At 42.2% G+C, this 19889-nt stretch overlaps 3 protein-coding genes and 1 pseudogene across 7 annotated transcripts; 1 reads left to right on the top strand and 3 right to left on the bottom strand.

Annotated features, from left to right (window-relative positions):
- Positions 1-2824, top strand: LOC111579572 (gap junction beta-3 protein-like; annotated as a pseudogene).
- A 714-nt stretch (positions 2825-3538) lies between these two features.
- Positions 3539-6681, bottom strand: hmgcl (3-hydroxy-3-methylglutaryl-CoA lyase). Its single transcript, XM_023286893.3, has 9 exons — positions 6547-6681; positions 6272-6355; positions 5947-6054; positions 5721-5816; positions 5423-5571; positions 5257-5320; positions 4973-5161; positions 4724-4849; positions 3539-4331 (listed from the first exon to the last, which is right to left on the bottom strand). The coding sequence occupies exons 1-9, from the start codon at positions 6640-6642 to the stop codon at positions 4230-4232; spliced, it is 1014 nt and encodes a 337-aa protein (XP_023142661.1). The 5' UTR covers positions 6643-6681; the 3' UTR covers positions 3539-4229.
- A 1742-nt stretch (positions 6682-8423) lies between these two features.
- zbtb8a (zinc finger and BTB domain containing 8A) lies at positions 8424-12343 on the bottom strand. Of its 3 annotated transcripts, XM_035955698.2 has the most exons (5): positions 11406-11988; positions 11132-11297; positions 9878-10752; positions 9539-9708; positions 8424-9429 (listed from the first exon to the last, which is right to left on the bottom strand). In XM_035955698.2, the coding sequence occupies exons 2-5, from the start codon at positions 11146-11148 to the stop codon at positions 9112-9114; spliced, it is 1380 nt and encodes a 459-aa protein (XP_035811591.1). In that variant the 5' UTR covers positions 11149-11297; positions 11406-11988; the 3' UTR covers positions 8424-9111. The 3 variants fall into 3 exon arrangements, with proteins under 3 accessions (XP_035811591.1, XP_035811592.1, XP_023142653.1); XM_035955699.2 differs by lacking the exons at positions 11132-11297; positions 11406-11988 and adding an exon at positions 11996-12343 and having other exon boundaries at positions 9878-10811; XM_023286885.3 differs by lacking the exons at positions 11132-11297; positions 11406-11988 and adding an exon at positions 11996-12343.
- Positions 12344-12476: 133 nt separating this feature from the next.
- On the bottom strand, positions 12477-19449 carry gale (UDP-galactose-4-epimerase). Of its 3 annotated transcripts, none has more exons than XM_023286887.3 (11): positions 19277-19449; positions 16848-16977; positions 16385-16500; positions 14930-15043; positions 14427-14603; positions 14240-14353; positions 14058-14124; positions 13850-13935; positions 13655-13732; positions 13325-13439; positions 12477-13237 (listed from the first exon to the last, which is right to left on the bottom strand). In XM_023286887.3, the coding sequence occupies exons 2-11, from the start codon at positions 16966-16968 to the stop codon at positions 13173-13175; spliced, it is 1053 nt and encodes a 350-aa protein (XP_023142655.2). In that variant the 5' UTR covers positions 16969-16977; positions 19277-19449; the 3' UTR covers positions 12477-13172. The 3 variants fall into 3 exon arrangements, with proteins under 3 accessions (XP_023142655.2, XP_023142657.2, XP_023142656.2); XM_023286889.3 differs by having other exon boundaries at positions 16385-16494; XM_023286888.3 differs by having other exon boundaries at positions 16385-16497; positions 19277-19448.
- Positions 19450-19889: the final 440 nt, after the last annotated feature.

Raw genomic sequence — 19889 nt, 5'->3', positions numbered from 1 at the left:
ACAGGCGCATTTCTCAACACTGCGCTCCTCTACCTGTCGAGTGGAGCCAAGTCTGTGCGTTAAAGGATCCAAACGGCCTCAAAGCAACAAGAAATCGGCTGGATATATACACACACTGACGCCTCTTGATGCTAATTATGGATTAATTCGCTTTTGGTAAGTAAAAAACTCACTTTGAAGAAACTTTTGGCCGGTCTCAGATGAGTTAAGCGTTATAAATGCGCGTTTTAGCCAATTGGCACTGAACGCAGTCTGCGGTGTTGACTCGCTGACTTTCATCAGGCAGTTAATGAAACTATATGTATTATTAGTATGATTAGTGCTGACTTAGAACGACCACATATCGACAGAGAACCACGCAAATATGTCTAAATAACGCGAACAGTCCGTGCGTAAAAGGCAGTTTTATTTGTTACAAAACTCAATGATTGAGTACTGCTTTCCAAGTTAACAGATACACAGCAGAAGACTGACGATTTTACTTTGTTTTGAGAATGAATATTGACATGAAAGTTCTGAAATAAATGCACTTTTCACTTTTCTTTTCATTATATACCTAAAAGCCCTGGGTGTGTTAGGAACGTTGGTCCAGCTTGTTTCCTTTACGAGCAGTTTGGCTTGAGGCCTGCTCATAACTGTGTTACTGTCTGTGGTTGTTTTTTGGGGGTTTGATAAATAAGATATTGGAAATGTTTTCACATCAACTAAACTTTGTAATGTAGATTACTGACTGTGCAACTTAGAATAAAAGGCTATTTGTAATTAGGTGACAAACAGGAGAGGCTGCCACATTTGTTCAGACATGGAAGTGAAAACTTGTTCACCTATTCTTCATTCTGCCACACTCAGGTCAGAAGATAAACTACTATAAGTAACAGAAGAGTTCCACAGAAGCAAGATTTGACTGCCAGCCAAAGACATGGACTGGAAGACCTTCCAAGCTCTCCTCAGTGGGGTGAACAAATACTCCACAGCGTTCGGGCGGGTATGGCTGTCTGTGGTGTTTGTGTTCAGGGTGATGGTGTACGTGGTGGCAGCGGAGAGAGTCTGGGGAGACGAGCAGAAGGACTTTGACTGCAACACCAAGCAGCCCGGCTGCGCCAACGTCTGCTACGACCACTTCTTCCCCATCTCCCACATCCGCCTGTGGGCCCTGCAGCTCATCTTTGTCACGTGCCCGTCCTTTATGGTGGTCATGCATGTGGCGTACCGTGATGACCGCGAGCGCAAGCACAGGGCCAAGTACGGCGACACCAGCAAGCAGCTGTACAACAACACGGGAAAGAAACACGGTGGCCTGTGGTGGACCTACTTGATCAGCCTCTTCGTCAAGACAGGCATCGAGGTCGCCTTCCTCTACATTCTCCACCGAGTCTACGACAGCTTCTACCTGCCGAGGCTGGTCAAGTGTGAGGTGGCTCCCTGCCCCAACCAGGTGGACTGCTACATCGGTCACCCCACTGAGAAGAAGGTGTTCACATACTTCATGGTTGGAGCCTCGGCCCTCTGCATTGTCCTCAACATCTGCGAGATCATCTATCTCATCTCCAAGCGTATCGTACGGTGTGCAAACAAGATCAAAAGGCGCAACCGCAACATTCCCATGCATCGGGAAGACTACAACGATGACCTGCAACCTGCCTGTCTCGAGGCAGGACCTGAAGGACAAGCCTCCATCCTTCAAGACAGCAAACAGGTCGTCTGCACTCAAGCTTCATGACAAGATACGAGCCTCTGCTCCTAACCTGTCCACAACTTCATGATCATAGCTGAAATCGAGCCAAGACTCAAGAGCTCAGCAGTGCTTGGGCTAGATCCCAGTGACAAATCTCAAAAAACAGACTCAGAACTATGAGCAAGACTACAGTGTGTCAGAGCCAGGACGCTGAGTCATCAGAACTGGATTCATCCTGTGGGCCTCTGTGTCCACATCTAAGACTCTTACTGAGCACGTGAACTTTGGTTTCCAAGTCAACACCCACATTACAAGTCCACTAAAGCCAAACTGATTTGTTAATGATATTTGGTTTTTCTTTTTGAATACAGTAAGTCTGTGTGTCTTCTTAGTTTCACTCCTATTACAGCATTCCAGTAAAGGTTCAGTCTTTCTTGTCATTGGAGTTTTGAGATAGGAGGGGAAGGAGGCAGGACACACCTGGCAGAGGTATTCAGCCTCCCTGCCAGTGTCTACAGTGGTGTGTCAGAGTTGTTGATGAGCTCTGCAGTGATCACTTTTATTTAATTTAAACTTAAATCATTGTTTTGTCTTGACATTTTGATGTCCTGGTGATCCCAAGTCCACGAAGAATGGTAAATAATGTACACTAGAGTGAGGATGCTCCAGAGTTATGGCTGAGCAATACTTGAAGGTGTGCAAATCAGCCCAAAATGAACTTATGGGATTTATCAGTGAGATAATATCAATTACAGTAACAGAATGCATATACTGTTGCTTATATTCCTTCATCCACATCCTTGGTAGGCGTTTTGCTGGTCTCAGGTTTATGCTGCACAGCCACAAATTGTACATAGACTGCCTGTGTTTGGATGTGCTTGTACACAACCTCGCCTGATCCAGGACCACTGTTGATTTAAATGAGGCCAAAGGAATGCTGCTGTTTAGTTCTGTGTTGGTAGAGCTGGAGCACAGTGGAGGAATCAGGAGGCAGGCTGGACAAACACATGGTTCATTGAACTATTTTCCTATTTTTATGAGTTCCTCCTCATCCACTGCGGACATCAGATGGAAATGCATTTTCTGCACTTGTAATTAATATATGTGCCATTTTTATACATGTAAATATAATAAATCTATTGAATACAAGTTTGTGTTTGGTGTTTTAACAGTGACAGTAGTGATATCTTATGTTTATCTTATTTTTAAAACATGGCTTCCGTTTAGAGAAGTAGCTCAGATTTAGTTTAGAAAATGATTTAAGACTTACCATTACACTTGCTACCTTTCTAAAGACACAACCAACCAACCATCTAAATATAGTGCAAAGGTATTCTGACTCCCACAGTACTATCTGATTGTTATCCTGCCTATCATTTAAGCAGCTGAATTTTTCCACTGCTACTGATTCATTCCCAAATTTAAAACAAGAACCAATACCAGGCTTGAACGGAAGTTAGAAATTATTCATTTGAATTTGCTGTGAATCATTATGACGTGCTGTTTTCTTGTCTCAGACACTTATATAGGCCTGCACGAAGAATCTCAGCCAGCGTGTCAGACTTGTCAATCTGGTTTTAAAGGGGTGCAGCAAAGGCAACAGTTTTTGTTTATTCTGAATCATTTCCGCAAACTGGAAAATCACTATAGATTCAAAAGATCGACTCTCACTTCAGATACCTTCTATAATCAGTGATGGTTTCAACTCATTTTTCTTGAATGAAAAGGCTGTACAAGTGGCGTCGACCACATGAAAGCGGGACGTCACATATCCAAAGTTCAAGTTAACAGCTTCTACGACTATACTTCAGTCCCTGTAGATTCTTTATGCTGCTGTACAATCAATGTTGATGACACATTGAATTAAAGAAATAATTTTTATTTTTAAAACTCTTAGTCCAGAGGGATATGTACATGTTGAATTCGAAGAGAGGTATTTCAAAAATAAATACACTTATACTAAAATTAGAAATCCTATCAAAATAAACAAAAAATCTATGGAATATTTTTCCAGAACTTTTCACGATCCAGCACAGTGCCCACGTTCATAAGGACTGATGGTTTCCACAGATACTCCCTATGTAGACAATTCATTTGAAAATAGTGATCACTGCATACAGAGGATTATAAAACAAAATCAAAACAACACTTCTGTCATCAACAGTGAGTTTATCCCTTCCTAGGACATTTTGACTGGATAATTTTCCTATTAGAAACAAAGCCTGTGTTTCACTTTGGCTTACCCACTGCTGGGAGTGTAACGTAAGCACATTAATAAAAACAGGTGAACGCTTCTGACAGAATCTGCGTCATTAAAGACACCACATAAGGCACCATTCCAGTAATACTATCATGTAATGAACATCTGATCAGATTTTTTTTTCTAAACAGAGAGAGGTGTCAGTACCATCCGAATGTTAAAGTAATCACAATCCGTGACAGAGGATAAATCAAACTGGAATTGAAGTGGGGAGAACTCAAAGTGCAGGAGAGGATGGCTCTCAGTAACATGGCTGCTGCAGTATAGAGTCTGCGAAAGAGCCCAGAGTTTGGCTTACAGTTTGCAGGTGGCCTGTGCTACTTTGGAGCTGGTCTTTCTGTTGAGGGTTCGGCAGATGAAAGCTCCAGCATCCATCAGCTTTGAGAGGTCCACTCCCTGAGGTGAGGGAACAAAGGGTCAAATCTGAGCATTTCAAATTCAGATTGTACAAAATCATTTCCTAGGGGTGACGAGTTCTGCTTTTTTTAAAAAAAATTAGAGGAAATAATTCACAACAAATATTAGATTTGCAAGGATAAGTTTTGCATTCTTTAGCTTTACAGTTTGATGAGTTAGAGCAATACAAGCATCAACATCTGTGTCCACAATTTAGTATTTACTATGTTGGAATTTCTGCCTGCTGCAAAGACGGATTCGTTAAATCCAACGAAGGGCAGCTTCTCATTAAAAAATTTAAAGTAAATTAATTCTTTTTTTTGTAAACAGAGGTAAATATAATGGTAATACATAAGTGCAGCATCTTTAGAAAATGAAGTGTGGCTTCTTACTGTTTGAATCCCAAGTCCATGCAGCATATAAACTACATCTTCAGTTGCAACGTTCCCAGAAGCCCCCTGGGCATACGGACAGCCACCCAATCCAGCTACTGATGAGTCTATCACACTGATTCCCATCTGAAAAACACAGAAACAACCGAAGTCAACTATATAATCAGATCATCTATGAGGTCATCCTATTAAATTCTCTGTATTATTCAAAGACATGTTCAGAATTAAATAACCAGAACAGAGCCTGACCTGTAAGGCTACAAGGATGTTGGCCAGAGCCTGACCATAGGTGTCATGGCAGTGCACTGCCAACGCACTGACTGGCACCTCTTTGCTCACTGCCTCCAGCATTGCAGTAATACTACCTGGAGTTCCCACTCCGATGGTGTCACCCAGAGAGATCTCATAGCAGCCCATAGAATACAGACGCTTGGCTACCTGTGAGACAGAAACAAGATTGAGTGGTTATGTTTCTGTTGTTCTGTCATTTTTACTCATTTAAATAATGCAGCATTTATGAAGTCCAAACTCACATGAGCAACTTTTTCAGGTGCCACTTTGCCTTCATATGGGCATCCAACGACACACGAGACGTAACTGGGAAGACATTAAACACAGTTGAGGCTGGTGCAAGAATTAAACAGTAGTTTAACTGATTTAAAGGTTTGCTGACAGTTGAGAGGGAGCCAGCCATCTTACCCTCTAACTGGCACACCAGCCTCCTTTGCTGCTTTCATAACCTCGTCAAAGCGCTGTAAACTCTCATCCACTGAGCAGTTTATGTTCTTCTTACTGAACAGCTCAGATGCAGCACCAAATATGGCTACCTCTGCAGCTCCTGCCTTCACCTGCAGCAAATAAAAGCAGGGAAAAACGCTTTTGGTGAAAATTTATTTATCTAATTTGTGAAACTTTTAGATGTATATCCTACAATGTAACATGCTGGATATGCACTGCATTTATGCAGCCAGTGGAGAAAATGTGTTGTGACACTCACAGCAGCCTGGAAACCTTTGAGATTAGGGGTGAGGACTGGATAAGACACTCCAGGTTTCCTACTGATGCCCTTCATCACCTCCACCTGGTCTGCCATCTGACATTTGGATGACAGAAACCAGTTAACAAAACACAGTCCATTCATTCCTTTACACTGCAGTTTCTGTATGGTTCTGAGAGGGGTGTTCACCATTTCCATATGCAGTGCTGTGGAAGAACATACTCACCTGTGGAACCCATTTTGGGGACACAAAGCTGGTGGCTTCAATAACAGGCAACCCAGACTCTGACAACATGTCAATCAGATTAATCTTTGCCTCTGTAGGAACGATAGTCTGAGAGAGGAAAAAATGACACAATAAAATGAGGAACACAGGATAACACTGATACTGCATGACTCATATGTTTCCTCTGGTTACCAAACTATGCACCTGCTCTGCCTCAACACTGATGGATGAAAATCTCTCTCATAAACACTAACAACGTTAGACTGAATAACTCATGTGTGTCCCATATGTACTTCAAAAAGCATTTATTGTTACATAACATTACCTTCTCATTTTGGAGTCCATCTCTAGGTCCCACCTCCACTATTTTCACCTTATCTGGAAGAGTATGACCTGCATTTACACCAGCCTAAAAACACACACAGACACGTAAAGGTAACAGGGAGCGTTTAATTAGTAAACGTTAACCAGCCTGACAGCTAGCCTACTAGCTCGACCATAGAGGACGCTAACAGCTGTCGGAGAAACACCGCGGTCCTCGGTGACAGCAGAAGCCGCACTGAGCGACCAGCTGGGGGATAAAAGCAGAAGAAAACTCACCGCTGTGAGCTTCGCTGAGGAGCTGAACGCCGCGTAGTGTTGCCCCATCACTGAACTTAAAGTGCTTCTGTTGACCAGCCTCATAACGGCCGCCATGTTGGTCCAACCTTCAGCCTGACGTCACGTCTTCTTCACAGGAACGTCACTGCTGATGAACTGCACCGCGTCGGCGCCACCTACAGGCCGGAGAGCGGAATTATATTATTCATTATTTTAGAAATGAGTATGTGGGCAGAAATAATAATTAGAATTTTAAGAACCTGAATTTCAAGAGCTAAACTTTCAGCGAGAATCGAATACAATTTCAGAGCAACTCAACTAAATTTCAAAGTACTGAATTATGTTTCAAGTTTTTTTCCACAAATGAGATCAACCTAATAAATTCAATTTCAGTTTACAAGATTCTAATTCAAAATGTTATTGCAATTAATCAAGTTAAGTAATATAAATTCTTAATATGTTATTCAAATTTAGTTTCTAGTGACAAATTTCTGTTCATATCATTAATCTCATCATATTATTAATCCCACAGCAGGAGAATTTGCGGTATTACAGCAGCAAAGAGGATATTGTACCCAAAAAAAAGAATATCGGGACATTCACCGAAAAAAGTTAAAATAAATAGGAAATATAAATAAGTGCTGTTGACATTCTTACAGACTCTCCCATAGGTGAAAATTATGATATTGCACAGATTCCACTGAGTGTAGGAAACAACAATACTGCACTGAATTTTTCTCTAGTTAAGAAGATATACCATACATGCTTGTGTATGTTGAAAAGAATATGATTTAAATACAAAATTACCATATAAATTCTGCATGTGCAATAATGTGTGGAAAAAGTAACTTACAGCCTTTGGAAAGTACTACAGACACTAAGTAAACATTACTCTGTAAACACCATGCTTAAACAGACGACATACAAATATAGAGAAGAAACTGTAGGGATTGGGAAAGGTTTCACACATATAGTGTACACACAGTTCAAAATGCAGAAAACAGTATATAACAGTAGTAATATAAAGTGGCAAGTAAAAAGTGGTTCGTGACTTTTGCAGAAGTAGCAGCACTGCAGTAAGAAACCCAGAGGTTTTAAAATGTACAAGCAGCTGTAGTTACTGATATGGTGTGGATTAGGGTTAGTTATAATAATAATAATAATAATAATAATAATAATAATAATAATAATAATAATAATAATAATAATAATAATAAAATAAGTTCATATTTTTCCAAGTTTAAATATACTGTAAAGTTATAGTACCGTTATACAGTATTGTATAAAGGTCATCAAAAGTATGGAATGAAAATGAATAATTGGGGTGCCAGATGGATGTCTGCAGATGGTTCTGTAGTTTTAGTAGTCAAGTCTTTCTCCTTAGGGTGTGAAGGAACCTGACAGCCTGAGGGAAGAAATTCATGCACAGTCTTTTGTGTTGGTCTGTGTGTTACAGAGCCTCTGGTGGGAAAAAAAAGAAAAGAGTTTGTGGGAGGGGAGATCTTCCATACACCTGAAACTCACTTCACTCTACAACTGAAATCTTCCTACTTAATTTAGGTCCATCTTTCAGAGTTAAACTCAACATTATGAGTAACATTTAAAATGATGTGTTAGAGAAGTCATATTGCCATATTTTAAATGTAATAAACCCCAAAATAACTTTCCTGCTAATATTATTAGAACAATAGGACCATTGTTGTTTACACAGGAATAATATTTTTCCTGTCCTTCATGCTTTATATTAAAAGTGATTTATTATCCCTACCCTTTACATTATTTAATATTCTTTATTGTAATAGATGAAAGACAGAAGCTTCTTCTGGATGAGGAGACCTGCAACAGCATTTCCCTGTTTATGACAAAGACCCAGAAACAAATGTATAAAAATATCTTTAATGTGTCAAAAAAGTAAAAACTCAAAAAAACAATAAAACAAAAACTAATAAATTATATTTTGTGTTTATATCATAGTGCATATCATAATCAGACATTACCAGCACAGCAACTGTGAAACATAAAAAAAAAATAAAAAATTAGCTTTGAAGCTTCCCTTAAGTGACTAGTAGAGCCATCAGTCTGTCTTTGTCACTGTGTTTTGCCTAAATGGCAGCAGAAAGTCCCGAAAAGTAGCGAAGAAGTGGTGTTCCTTCATGCACACAAAAAACACTTATTGAACAGGATATCATAGAACTATAATTGAAGCAAAGGAAACACTGAATATGCATGCTTTGGATACTGCATATCTTCGTGAGCAAAAAAAGCTTTCCATTGTGTCACAAAGGTCGAAAATCTCTTTAAAAGTAAAGATTAACGAGATGCATTTAACCAATAGACAACTAATATATCATAAATGTGTATATTTACATCAGTGGATCCCATATTTTATGCATAAACTCTCTTCCATGGCTTTATCACACACACACACACACACACACACACACACACACACACACACACACACACACACTCTCACACAGTCAATATTTAGGCATGCATCTGCACACACACACACACACACACACACACACACACACACACACACACACACACTTTGGTCCCGTCTCACTGCAGCTCCTCGTCGCTGTCGTCCACCTGCTGGATGATGAGGTCGGCCCCCGAGTCTTCGGCCAGGTCATCGTCATCGGTCACCATCCAGCTCCTCTTGGTGTCGCCCTCCTCCTCCCCGTCCACACCCAGCAGCAGCGCCGGCTCCTCATTGGTTCCCTCCAGGCCGTCGATGGGGATGTCGTCGCAGCCCACCTCTTGGATGCAGGCCGTGCACATGCGGTAGCGCCGCGTCCCCTCACACACCACATGACCCGTCTCCTCCGTCACCTGACACTTGCACTTCCTGCACACCAGCTTCCTGGCCTGATGGATCTGTGGAGTAATAAACAGTATAAGATCATGTATTAAATAGGAATCTAATTTCGTTTTGGCCTGGTTTGTCGTATTTGTTGTATCTTCTCCTGGTTGTGAATAAACCTACCGTCTCAAAATGGCTGCGGAGATGCTCCAGGCGAGTAAAGCGCTTGTTGCAGGCCTGACATGGATACGGTCTCTCCCCGGTGTGACAGCGCAGGTGTCGCTTCAGGTCGGCCTTCCTCTTCACCGTGTGCGTACAAAAGGGACATTTGAAACGCATGATAGGGTTGGAATCTGCAAAGAGGAAGAGAAACTGTTCAGACACTTGGCATTTCCGTAACACAAAAGTGGCTTTTTGTCAGTGCCGTGGTGTTTATGATGAAGTATGTTATTTCTATTCTCACTTCTCTAAAACAGAACTCAACAGCTGATTGCTCATTTTCTCACACAGAGTCCAACACACCTTTATTAAAGTGCCCGATGACACCCACAATCGGTGGAAGAGTGGCGTACAGCTCCTCTGCTTTTTCAGCCTTTTGTGTTCTCGCCTCCTGAATGTCCAAATCGTCATGCTGGTTGGAGCGGCCGCTGTTGGGTGCTCTCCTCTTGGTCCCCCCTTTTCCACGCCGGCGTTCTGATCCAGGGAGGGTATACAGAGGGTCCTGAGGGTCGTGCAGGTCCTCTGCCTCTGCACTGAGCTCATTAGCAGGGCTGCTCGGATCAGTCTTTATCGCTAAGGCCGAAGCATCCTGGTCTGGGTCTTTCCCCATGAAGCTGGACTGGGATCTGGAGTTGTCCCTGGTCCAGAGAGCAGGCGGTGGACTGACAGAACAGGGGCCCTGCTGCTGCTGCTCTGAAGCATCTTCTCCTGCTCCACTGGTGAAGCTGCAGGTCTCAGACAAGCTGAGGCAGCGCTCGCTCTCTTCATCTTTCACACTGATGTCCAGGGAGGATTTGATGAAGTTTTTGCAGTAGTTGATGACATTGTTCATCTGCAAGTAGCTGGCAGCAGACATGACCTCAATCACATTGTGACTGGAGAGATCCAGCTGGCCGGAGTAGATGAAATCCAGGATGACGGTGAAGGTCTCTGGGCTGAAGACGTCGAATGTGGCGCTGACGGAGTCAGGCAGCCCGTCGGGCCCCTGGGACAGCAGCATGCGGAAGTAGCCGCTGCTGGCGAACAGGACGTTGCGGTGGGCCCTGAAGAGCTGGCCCTCCACCAGCACGCTGCAGTCACAGAAGAGCTCCTGGCGGCGCTGGTGGTTGAGCTGCTTCAGCAGGTTGCTTTGGTGAGCCACTGTGATGTCGGCCGTGTTGAACCACCTCTGAGGCTGCCTGCAGGAGACAACATGACAGCACGCTCACTGGCTGTGTGCAGCATACACTGACTTGTTCTGTAAGAAAATAGCAAAATCATAGCGGCCTTGTGGAGACTCAGTGAGACTGAGTCACTTCTGTCTTCATGATTCTGAATTTATAAGCAAAGAATCAGCATGTGTGGACCTTTATGCTCATATAATGTGCCATTTTACACATCAGAGAGGGAACACTGGCTCCTGGGATGTAATTCTAAGGTAAATAATGATTCTACAGACCTCAAATGCTAACTGCAGGTCACATTACAAACACAGAGGAACTCATTGAAGTAGCTGTCAATTATCTCATCTTTGTCTCTGCACTGGAGTGTCTCCAGCTGCGCAGACGCCCCACCCACCTGACTTCTTTCTGCATTGTGATTTGCTGGATGAGCCTTCAATCAAAAATCTTCTTCTAATAGGTTACACCCGACTCCAGTCAGAGAGCATCGGGTGACAAAACCTTTAACTATCCCCCAGGGCTAAAGCGCACAAGAAATATCTGATGGATCCAAAAGCAGCAGCCTGGTGGGAGGACAGAATAAAACACTGCAGTTGGTCATTCTGTCCGGAGAAAGAAAAAAAAAATCTGCCGCAACCTCATTTGCAGAATAATTCTTATTTCACACTGACCTAATACAGCCGTGCGTGTGAATTCCACGTTTTTAATTAGCAAAGCGATCATCTGTGACAAGCTCCGCAGCGCCCGATAACCCACGGAGCAACGCCCGCCCGCGACACTCCGCGGTGCTCCTCGTGGCACACGATCCGGAGCGCAGGATCCTCGCCGAGCTACTGCCTGTAAATTCAGACACCATTCGACCTACAAAAACCGACATGAGAGTGCTGCAGTCCTGCGAGAGAAAAGCGGGCAGCGGCGCACCAGAGCAGCCCAGTCTGTCCTGGAGCGACGCCCACTTCAGGCTCCAGCCAGCTACACAATAGAAAAAACAGCCACAAACCTCCCGCAACTGCTGCGAGCTGACAAATATAAATACATTCACGTTGCATATCAGTGTGGGCTGTGCGACGCGCTAATACGCCCGTTTTCCCTCCTCAGACCACCCCCGACTTCTCGCCGGAGGTCCGGAGCGCAGCGAGCAGCGGGGAGGATTTGCCTGCTGCCCAAACCGTGCGACTCCTTCCCAGGCGAGAGGTGTCGGCAGGACCCGCTTACGCCCCACTCCGTGGTACCCCCCCCGACAAAATCCATCGATACTCACTGGTGGCTTGATTCACCCGGCGCCCGATAGAGTCTACTCGCCCCCAAGTCTGCCACCATATCCATTTTTCTCCAATTCCTGTCGCCTTTTTCCACCCTCTGCGCTTTTTTTTTCTCGTCCAGGGTCCACAGGCAGACACTTCCTGCTCAGCCCTAAAGACCGAAACCCGGTTAGAGCGACGGAGCTCTGTGCTGACGTGGGTGTTTATTAACTGGGTGCCCGAGGGTTCAAGGAGCCATTTAAAGCCCCAGTGCCCCGTTTAAACACAGTCCGAGCGCCTCACTTTAAACTGGGTAATATCTAGACAGTATTTCTGCAGGGATTCTGCTCCACTGACCACACAGCACAGGTAGAGCCTTTAATCTGCAATTGCATTACTGGGATATTCCTAACGGGGCTTGTAATTTCACCTGTGCTTTTAAAGAGTGACTTTACAGCAACCTTAGTATATTTAATTGAGAGTGCATTGAGATTATTCTGATGGTTTTCGGCATTATGGGTTTATTATATAATTTATTCATGAGGTCAACCTCCTTTAAAACACTCACAACCATCTTTTCAAATAAGGCTAAACTGAAATATCTCCATTTTTTTGATAAATACAAAATGTGGAACATCATGATGTTATAAATAAAGCATCCTGGTACCACATACATGCCCCTGCCAATAAATCCTATTCCCTAGACACAGAGCAACACATCACATCATTTTTCTATTTGTTTCACTGGAAATAAATGCAAAAATCAGTCATGTTGCAATATCAATCAAAATAAATGCAATGCATTTTTAAAACAAATTGTGCAGTCCTTGATTTGAAACAAAGCAAATGCAGGTTTCAGTCTTTTCAGTAAGAAAATTAATTTAGTCTGTCGTTGTTATGGCTCCCAGATCAATACATTCATAGAGAAAATATCCCATAGTTAAATAGTTAAATCTGAAAAAAACAGACAGAAACAAAACAGAGATATTCAGACATTTTCTTCTAATGTAAATTATTTGAAAACAAGCTGACCGTTAACGTAGAGCAATTAGAAAATTAAACGGAACAAAATGTAAAGGTTTCAGCTCCTCTTGAGGTGTTCATATGAAATGCAAAAACGAGGAAGCTGATGGTTTTGCTTTGGCCCGGTGACTTTAAAAGAGGATTTAAGAACAGCGACGACTAGCTGGAGATGCATCAAGAGGCCGTGCCGTTGGTGAAGCCGGTGGGGTTCATGGACTGCCAGCGCCACAGATCCTCACCTACATGGAGGCAAAAAGATAGCATCAGGTTGTTATGAGGGAATACTTCAATAATTCTGCGTATATGTATAATACTGTGCTGCTTACACATTTTTTCCAGGTCGAACTGAGCCTTCCAGCCCAGCTCCTTCTCAGCTAGCTGAGGGTCAGCGTAGCAGGACGCGATGTCTCCGCCTCTACGAGGGGTGATCTTGTATGTGATCTGTGCAGAAAACACAATATTTCAATTACATTAACAAAAAAAAAAACAGAGGTTAACCTAAATAAAAGGACATCTTCATAGTCGGTGTTAACTTGCTCACTGCTATTTCATGATGTGGTTACTGCTCCAAGTCACTTCCGTGACTTTCAGAGGACACAATACAAACCCTGGTTCTAAATTTAATCTGCAGAGAGAAGAGCTCTTCAGTGACTCACCTCTCTCCCTGATGCCTTCTCCATGGCTTTCACCATCTGGAGCACAGAGTAGCCTCTTCCTGTTCCAAGGTTGTAAACCTGCAGACACAAACACGATAATGCACAAATTCCAGAGCTGCAATAAACACCTCAGGTTGGCATGCATGGTCGGAAAATGTGCTAGAAACTGCTTTGGGGTTCTTTTCTTAAACGTACCTTGCATCCGCAGTCGTCCTTCAGCTTCTTCAGAGCTGCTATGTGTCCCTTTGCCAGATCTACGACATGGATGTAATCCCGCACACCTAGAAAGAGAGTTCTGTTGGTATGATTCTGAAAATGTGACTTTTACTCTGATTGCTCTTGTAAAGCTTTTTAAAACCATAATGAAATCTGTGCGCTGCAGTTTAAAAGTCTTCTTCATTACCGGTGCCGTCAGGAGTGTCGTAGTCGTTTCCAAACACGCTGAGACACTTTCTTCTCCCAATTGCAACCTGTGAGGAAGATAAATTTGAAATCGTCAGCTAGATTCAACTAGATACCATAATGGAATCTGCATTCATCAAGTCCCTCTGCTGTGGCCATGTGTTTGGCAGAGGTTTTGTGTACCTGGGCAACATATGGCAGCAGGTTGTTAGGGATACCCTGAGGGTCCTCTCCAATCAGACCAGAGGAATGAGCTCCAATTGGGTTGAAATAACGCAGCAGCACTGCATTCCAGTCCTGCTCACATAGAGGCAATAATGAGACACCTTGCATAGTGCGAGTAAAATCTGAATGTGTTTCTGATCGGCACCTTCTCAGCTGTACAGTGGTCCTTGATCATCTCTTCGATGAAGAACTTGGTCTTGCCGTAAGGGTTGGTGCAGCCCCCTACTGGGTGCAGCTCATCGATAGGGAGGTGCTGGGGGTCTCCGTACACTGTGGCTGAGCTGCTGAAGACCAGATTGTGCACCTTGTGAGCCTGCATCACCTGGGACACATGCAGATGCACACAAACACGGCACACACACACACACAGTCAGCGGCCAGCGAGACAGCAGTTAACAGCACACACGCACATACATGCAACTGAAGAGGAAGCAGAAAGGCGGATTCTGGCAAGCAGGCGCACATTCAGACTCATGAAGGTTGCAGTGTTAGAATTTGCCAACTCAGTTTCAAATGAACACTCAGCACTCAGCAAACAAGGGTGACGATTAGAGCATATAGGTCCAGAGTGGACACTGAAATGAAGAGGGAAGTGCAGATTTAATGGAGGACAGACAGCGCAAGATCAGATGACAAGCTGAAACCGACCTCGAGCAGGTTCATGGAGGCAGTGAGGTTGACTCTGTAGTAGCGGAGCGGCTGCTCCACCGACTCCCCGACAGCTTTCAGGCCCGCAAAGTGCATCACGGCGCTGAAAGAATGCTGCAACACAGATATACAGTTACACATGTGACAGACGTCGGCACCACAGGAGGAGTTCATATAACCAGTATGTAAATATTATATACTGTATACTATATCATCTACCTATTTAAACTGCTATTTAGGAATTTGAGTTTTTTTTAATGATTTCAACTGTATAAAAGTGTATATTTTAAACTAAATAGTATGTTTTACTATTTATGCACATATTTCTATAGAGCCTGTGCTTTCACTAAATGTTTAACATGTTATTCTCATCCAGATCACAAGAATGTACTTTGTATTTACTCACAGATGAAAATATGTTCTCTATAGTCAGTTTAATTGTGACCTGCTTCTGCATGCAAGTGTTTGTTTTATGAATTTTCAGCTCAAATGTCACTCAGAAGTTGAAGAACTGATTGTTTGGTGTTAGGGAATTCTGCAATGTTGAGAGACGAACGAGGAGGCAGACTCAGAGACACTCTGGAGACCCAGATGGCTTAGACTGAGAATAAGGTTTACTGATATCAGGAGAAGTGATACAACGAGCAACACAGTGATGTGAGCGCTGGCAGCATCAATTCTGAGGATTCTCTTCAGCCTTGAGTATATATTGAGTTGGGAGGAAAGCCATATTTAGATTACGGCCCAATATGGAGGCAACTTGTCTACTCTGTAACGTCAGACTAAACAATATCTAATCTTTACCAAGTCATGTTTTTATTACAGCCTTTGTCTCTCTCTCATGTCTCGTGTATCTTCTTTTGCAACATCTGCCTTTCTCACGGTCATATTAGGGACAGAGAGGACCTGAATGCGCTAGCAGGCTCGGTTTGGGAGAAGAAAATAGGAACAGGGAAAGAAAGATAGGTGATAACCTGTAGGATAATTTGAGGTGATCTACAGGATCGACAACTTGATTTAAGGTGACTGTAGTTGACAGATGCAACCTGCATGATATCCTGGGATGTCTTCAGCAAACAGCTGTGAGGAAATACCTCAGTAAGGGGAAAGAGAGTAATTTTTCCTTCCTTTTTCCTCTTCTAACATGTTTTAAATTGCATACATTTTAGAGCTGATTGATGAGTTAAAAAATAGATCAGAGTTCATGTGAATGGAGATGTTATTTTCACATTTGGTGAAATCAGAATTTGGGCTGCAGCTAACAGATTTTTGCCAAATATTCTGTAGACATATCAGAAAGCGGTGAAAACAATATTTAGAATCTGATTAGTTCAAATTCCAAAGATGTTAAACTTACACTAGAAAATCTCTACCTGTAAACAGCAAATATCTGGCACATTTGCAAGAGTGAAACAGATTCAGCTCTTTTAGAATATATTGTAGGAACTTTCTGACCTTTTTGAAGAGTTTTTCCAAGCCAGGTCGGTCCAGGAGGTCAAGTTCATGAAACTCAATGCTGGTATCCAGGAGCTTCTCTATCCTACGTATGCTCTCTGGTACATCCCCTTCTCCTCCATCCAAAACAGGATTTAACACACACACACACACACACACACAGTCATATTAACACCAGATATAATTATAACTGTACGAAACAAACACATTTGGAACCTGCTCATTTATAGTGATGAACAAACCTACTCATTAACTTCCAAAACTTCCTATTACCTCCCACACTGCCTGTAGACACTAAGGTCCTATTATCACACTTGAACTTGTTTTATGGCTCTTATCCAGGTTGTTTTCTCCTGACCAGATCCTAGCTTGTGTTGTATCTATTCTCAGATGTACACTGCTTTGGATAAAAGCATCTACTAAACGAAACTGTAGAACTTGTATTCCCAGTAATGGAACTTACCTCGTACAGCGTTGCTGAAGTTATCCACTACGACTGGCTGGTATCCTGCTTCATTGAGCTCCAGCACACAGTGACTCCCGATGTAGCCCCCTCCACCTGTGACCAGCACCTTTTCTGCCATTCTTTAGGCCTGTCAAGCACAACAGAAATTCAAGGACATGATATCAACTACCCACGGGCGGAGATTTTGGGTCCTCTCCATAGTTAGTACACATGCCCGTGTCTCCCCATTTGTTGTGTAATTCTTTACCAATCATCCCTCATCCCTCAGAAAGGGGTGGGTCCCAAAATATGAATATGAATCATACGCTCATACAACCACTTAATCTTTTGTGGCAAACATAAATACATCCTCCACACCCAGAAACACAGACACACACAGTGTTGTAATTTCATGCGGCAGTTGAGTCCCACCCATCCTGGATTTTTGCCCTTGGTAATTTTAGGGAGTAAAAAATCAAGCTGATATTCTTTATAGAGAGAGTTTTATTGAAAAGGAAAAAAACAATGCATCTGATGTTAATGAACTCTTCAGCAAAGTCATTTACAAACTAGTTACCAACTGAGCAGTGAAGACATCTTTGACTCCACACCACAGTCTGCTCAGCTGCTCTGCTACATGTGCTGCAGAGAATGTTGTACACAGTGGAGTCAGAGTGCGCTCTGCAGGACAAACTATGCAGTGACACAAATTTGAAATGAACAGCATGATGCAAGATGCATCTGTGATGGGCCAAAATCAGCAAATGTATCAACCTGTCTCCAGTCAGTATGCACAGAAGAAGGAAAAGGAAGAATAGATGATGTTTTCTTAGAGAGTCCAAGTAAGTTGTGAGCCATTAACCTGCTTACTTCTAGAATGGTTTTGTTTTCTGGACTTATTTAGAGGCTTAAACAAGGTCTTATTCAATTAGATCAGTTTTTTAATCCGTTATGGCCAAAATGTGTGCATTCTTGTTTTCAGTTTGCTTAAATAGAATTAAAGATTCTCACAAAACACAGATTGTATGTGTGAAATGTTTTGCATGTGAAGAATATTTTGAACATGATCAGCTTTTAAAGTCCACTGACAGCAAGATGTGCCACATGCACATTTGAAAAAGCTACTTCCCCAAACAAAAGACACAAAACAGGACAAAATAATAAATCCTGCTTGTGTGTGTGTTGACTCGGCAGGGATAATACATAAGAAAAGTTGATCTACAGAAGAATAAAAGTTTGAAATGAATACAGTTTGTCTGAGTCTTATTGCATGATAATCCACTGACTGCCACCTTAAATTTTTGCAGAAAAGCCACAAATTGGTGTGTAAAAACTGGCCGGAATGCAGGAAATGAACTGTTTGACACTCAGGCTGGGTGAAGACCCCCCTTCATGTGTTCACTCCAGATGTTTAAATGACCCGTGCTGCGCTCCAACCCTGTTATTTCTAAACTGAGCAAAAGCAAAAAAACACATGCTCCAAGGGAAAGCCAGGACATCCTGAAAGGTTTCTTCAGACCACTTGACAGGTATGTGACACACCTGTGACCCACGTCAGCAAGTCCAAGCCTAAACCTGCCAAACCCACTGAAACAATCGCAGTGACACCAGTGTAATACATCAGTTACAGCAACTTTTCACTGTCGTACGCTATTTTTAGCTTTTGAGAGAACACATCCACTACAGTCCTACAATGCTGTAACTTACTTGAACATTACAGTCTAGTTAATTAAAATTAAAGTCTAAGTATTTTTATGTCAGGACTGGTTTTTATTTTTTTAGTGCATTAGAATCATTCATATGATTCAGACCACATCCTCACATTCTTAGTTTATTCCAGCACCTTTATGCAGTTTAATACTTAAATACAACAAAACACCTCAACCTGAACAACAGGCTATACAGTGATATCAAATAGGTAAATAATTGTTTAAAAATTCAAAAATACCACTTTTATGAGCGGTTTTTATATCATTACTCAGATGTACGGCAATCACTGCATGTTTTTAGTTCCACTCCAGACTAAATAACCAAACCTTGAAGTCTCACTGAAGGAACAAAGACACAACTTCTCAGATAAACTCTATACAGCTGTACAATAACTCCCCACTCTGTGATAGATAACTCACTCATTTATGTCAATACTCGTGTGTAAACTGGCACTGCATTATAGTTACCTGTTCCATATTGTACATAGTGTACATTCCTAATATTATTCCTAATTCTTCTATTTTGTAAATGTGTACATTTTCCATATTTTTCTATATGGATATTAACTACCGGTATTCTGTTTTTACTTTTTACTAATTAGTCTATTCTTTATTATATCTTATTATTGTATAATTCTATTGCTGTTCTTTGGTCTATTTAAGATTACTGTTCTGAGCTAAACTGCTAAATGAGACTACATCCTAGAGAACACCTGAGGCGGTGTGTACAGCACTCACCGAGTGTCCCTTTAAGAGTGTAAATAGTCGCTCCGGGCGAAGTTTCCTGAGGAACGCGGTAAAAAGAAGCAGGTAGAGTCAGAGAAGAGACAGAACGAAGGTTTTCTGTCAGTTCATTCTCTGAACTCTTCCCTTTTTTCCTTTAGACATTTCTTTGCTTCCTGGTAAACGTGGAAGAGTGAATTCACCGATGGACGCACGGCTTTCTGTACGTCTTCCTTCAAAATAAAAGCAGAGGCCTATTTATTATTGAATTTTTAATAATTTTTTATTTTCATATTTTGTATTGTTAATATTTTTGATGTTTTCTTTTTGAATGTATTTTCATTGCACCCTCTACTTGTTCTGTGCCATTATTCAGTCATCTCTGAAGCACTTCAAACTGCACTAACCCCGATGAAAGGTGTTATACAGATAAGGTTTGATAATTAATGATTTAATTTGCAACACACAACAGTAAATATGCCATCGTTTCGAGTGGCCTAAATCAACTGGTCAGTCGATCATGTAAAATCATCTAAAATAACATTGACGTGCTAATCTATAGGCGAGTTCCGCTTTTATTTGTTTTATTTTGAAGCCCAAGCCGGATCCACAGTGCACATCATCGCTA

Source organism: Amphiprion ocellaris, chromosome 20 (genome assembly GCF_022539595.1).
Source record: "Amphiprion ocellaris isolate individual 3 ecotype Okinawa chromosome 20, ASM2253959v1, whole genome shotgun sequence".
Taxonomy (NCBI): domain Eukaryota; kingdom Metazoa; phylum Chordata; class Actinopteri; family Pomacentridae; genus Amphiprion; species Amphiprion ocellaris.
The sequence above is the reverse complement of the archived record's forward strand: the minus strand, read 5'-3'. Positions and strand labels throughout refer to the sequence as shown.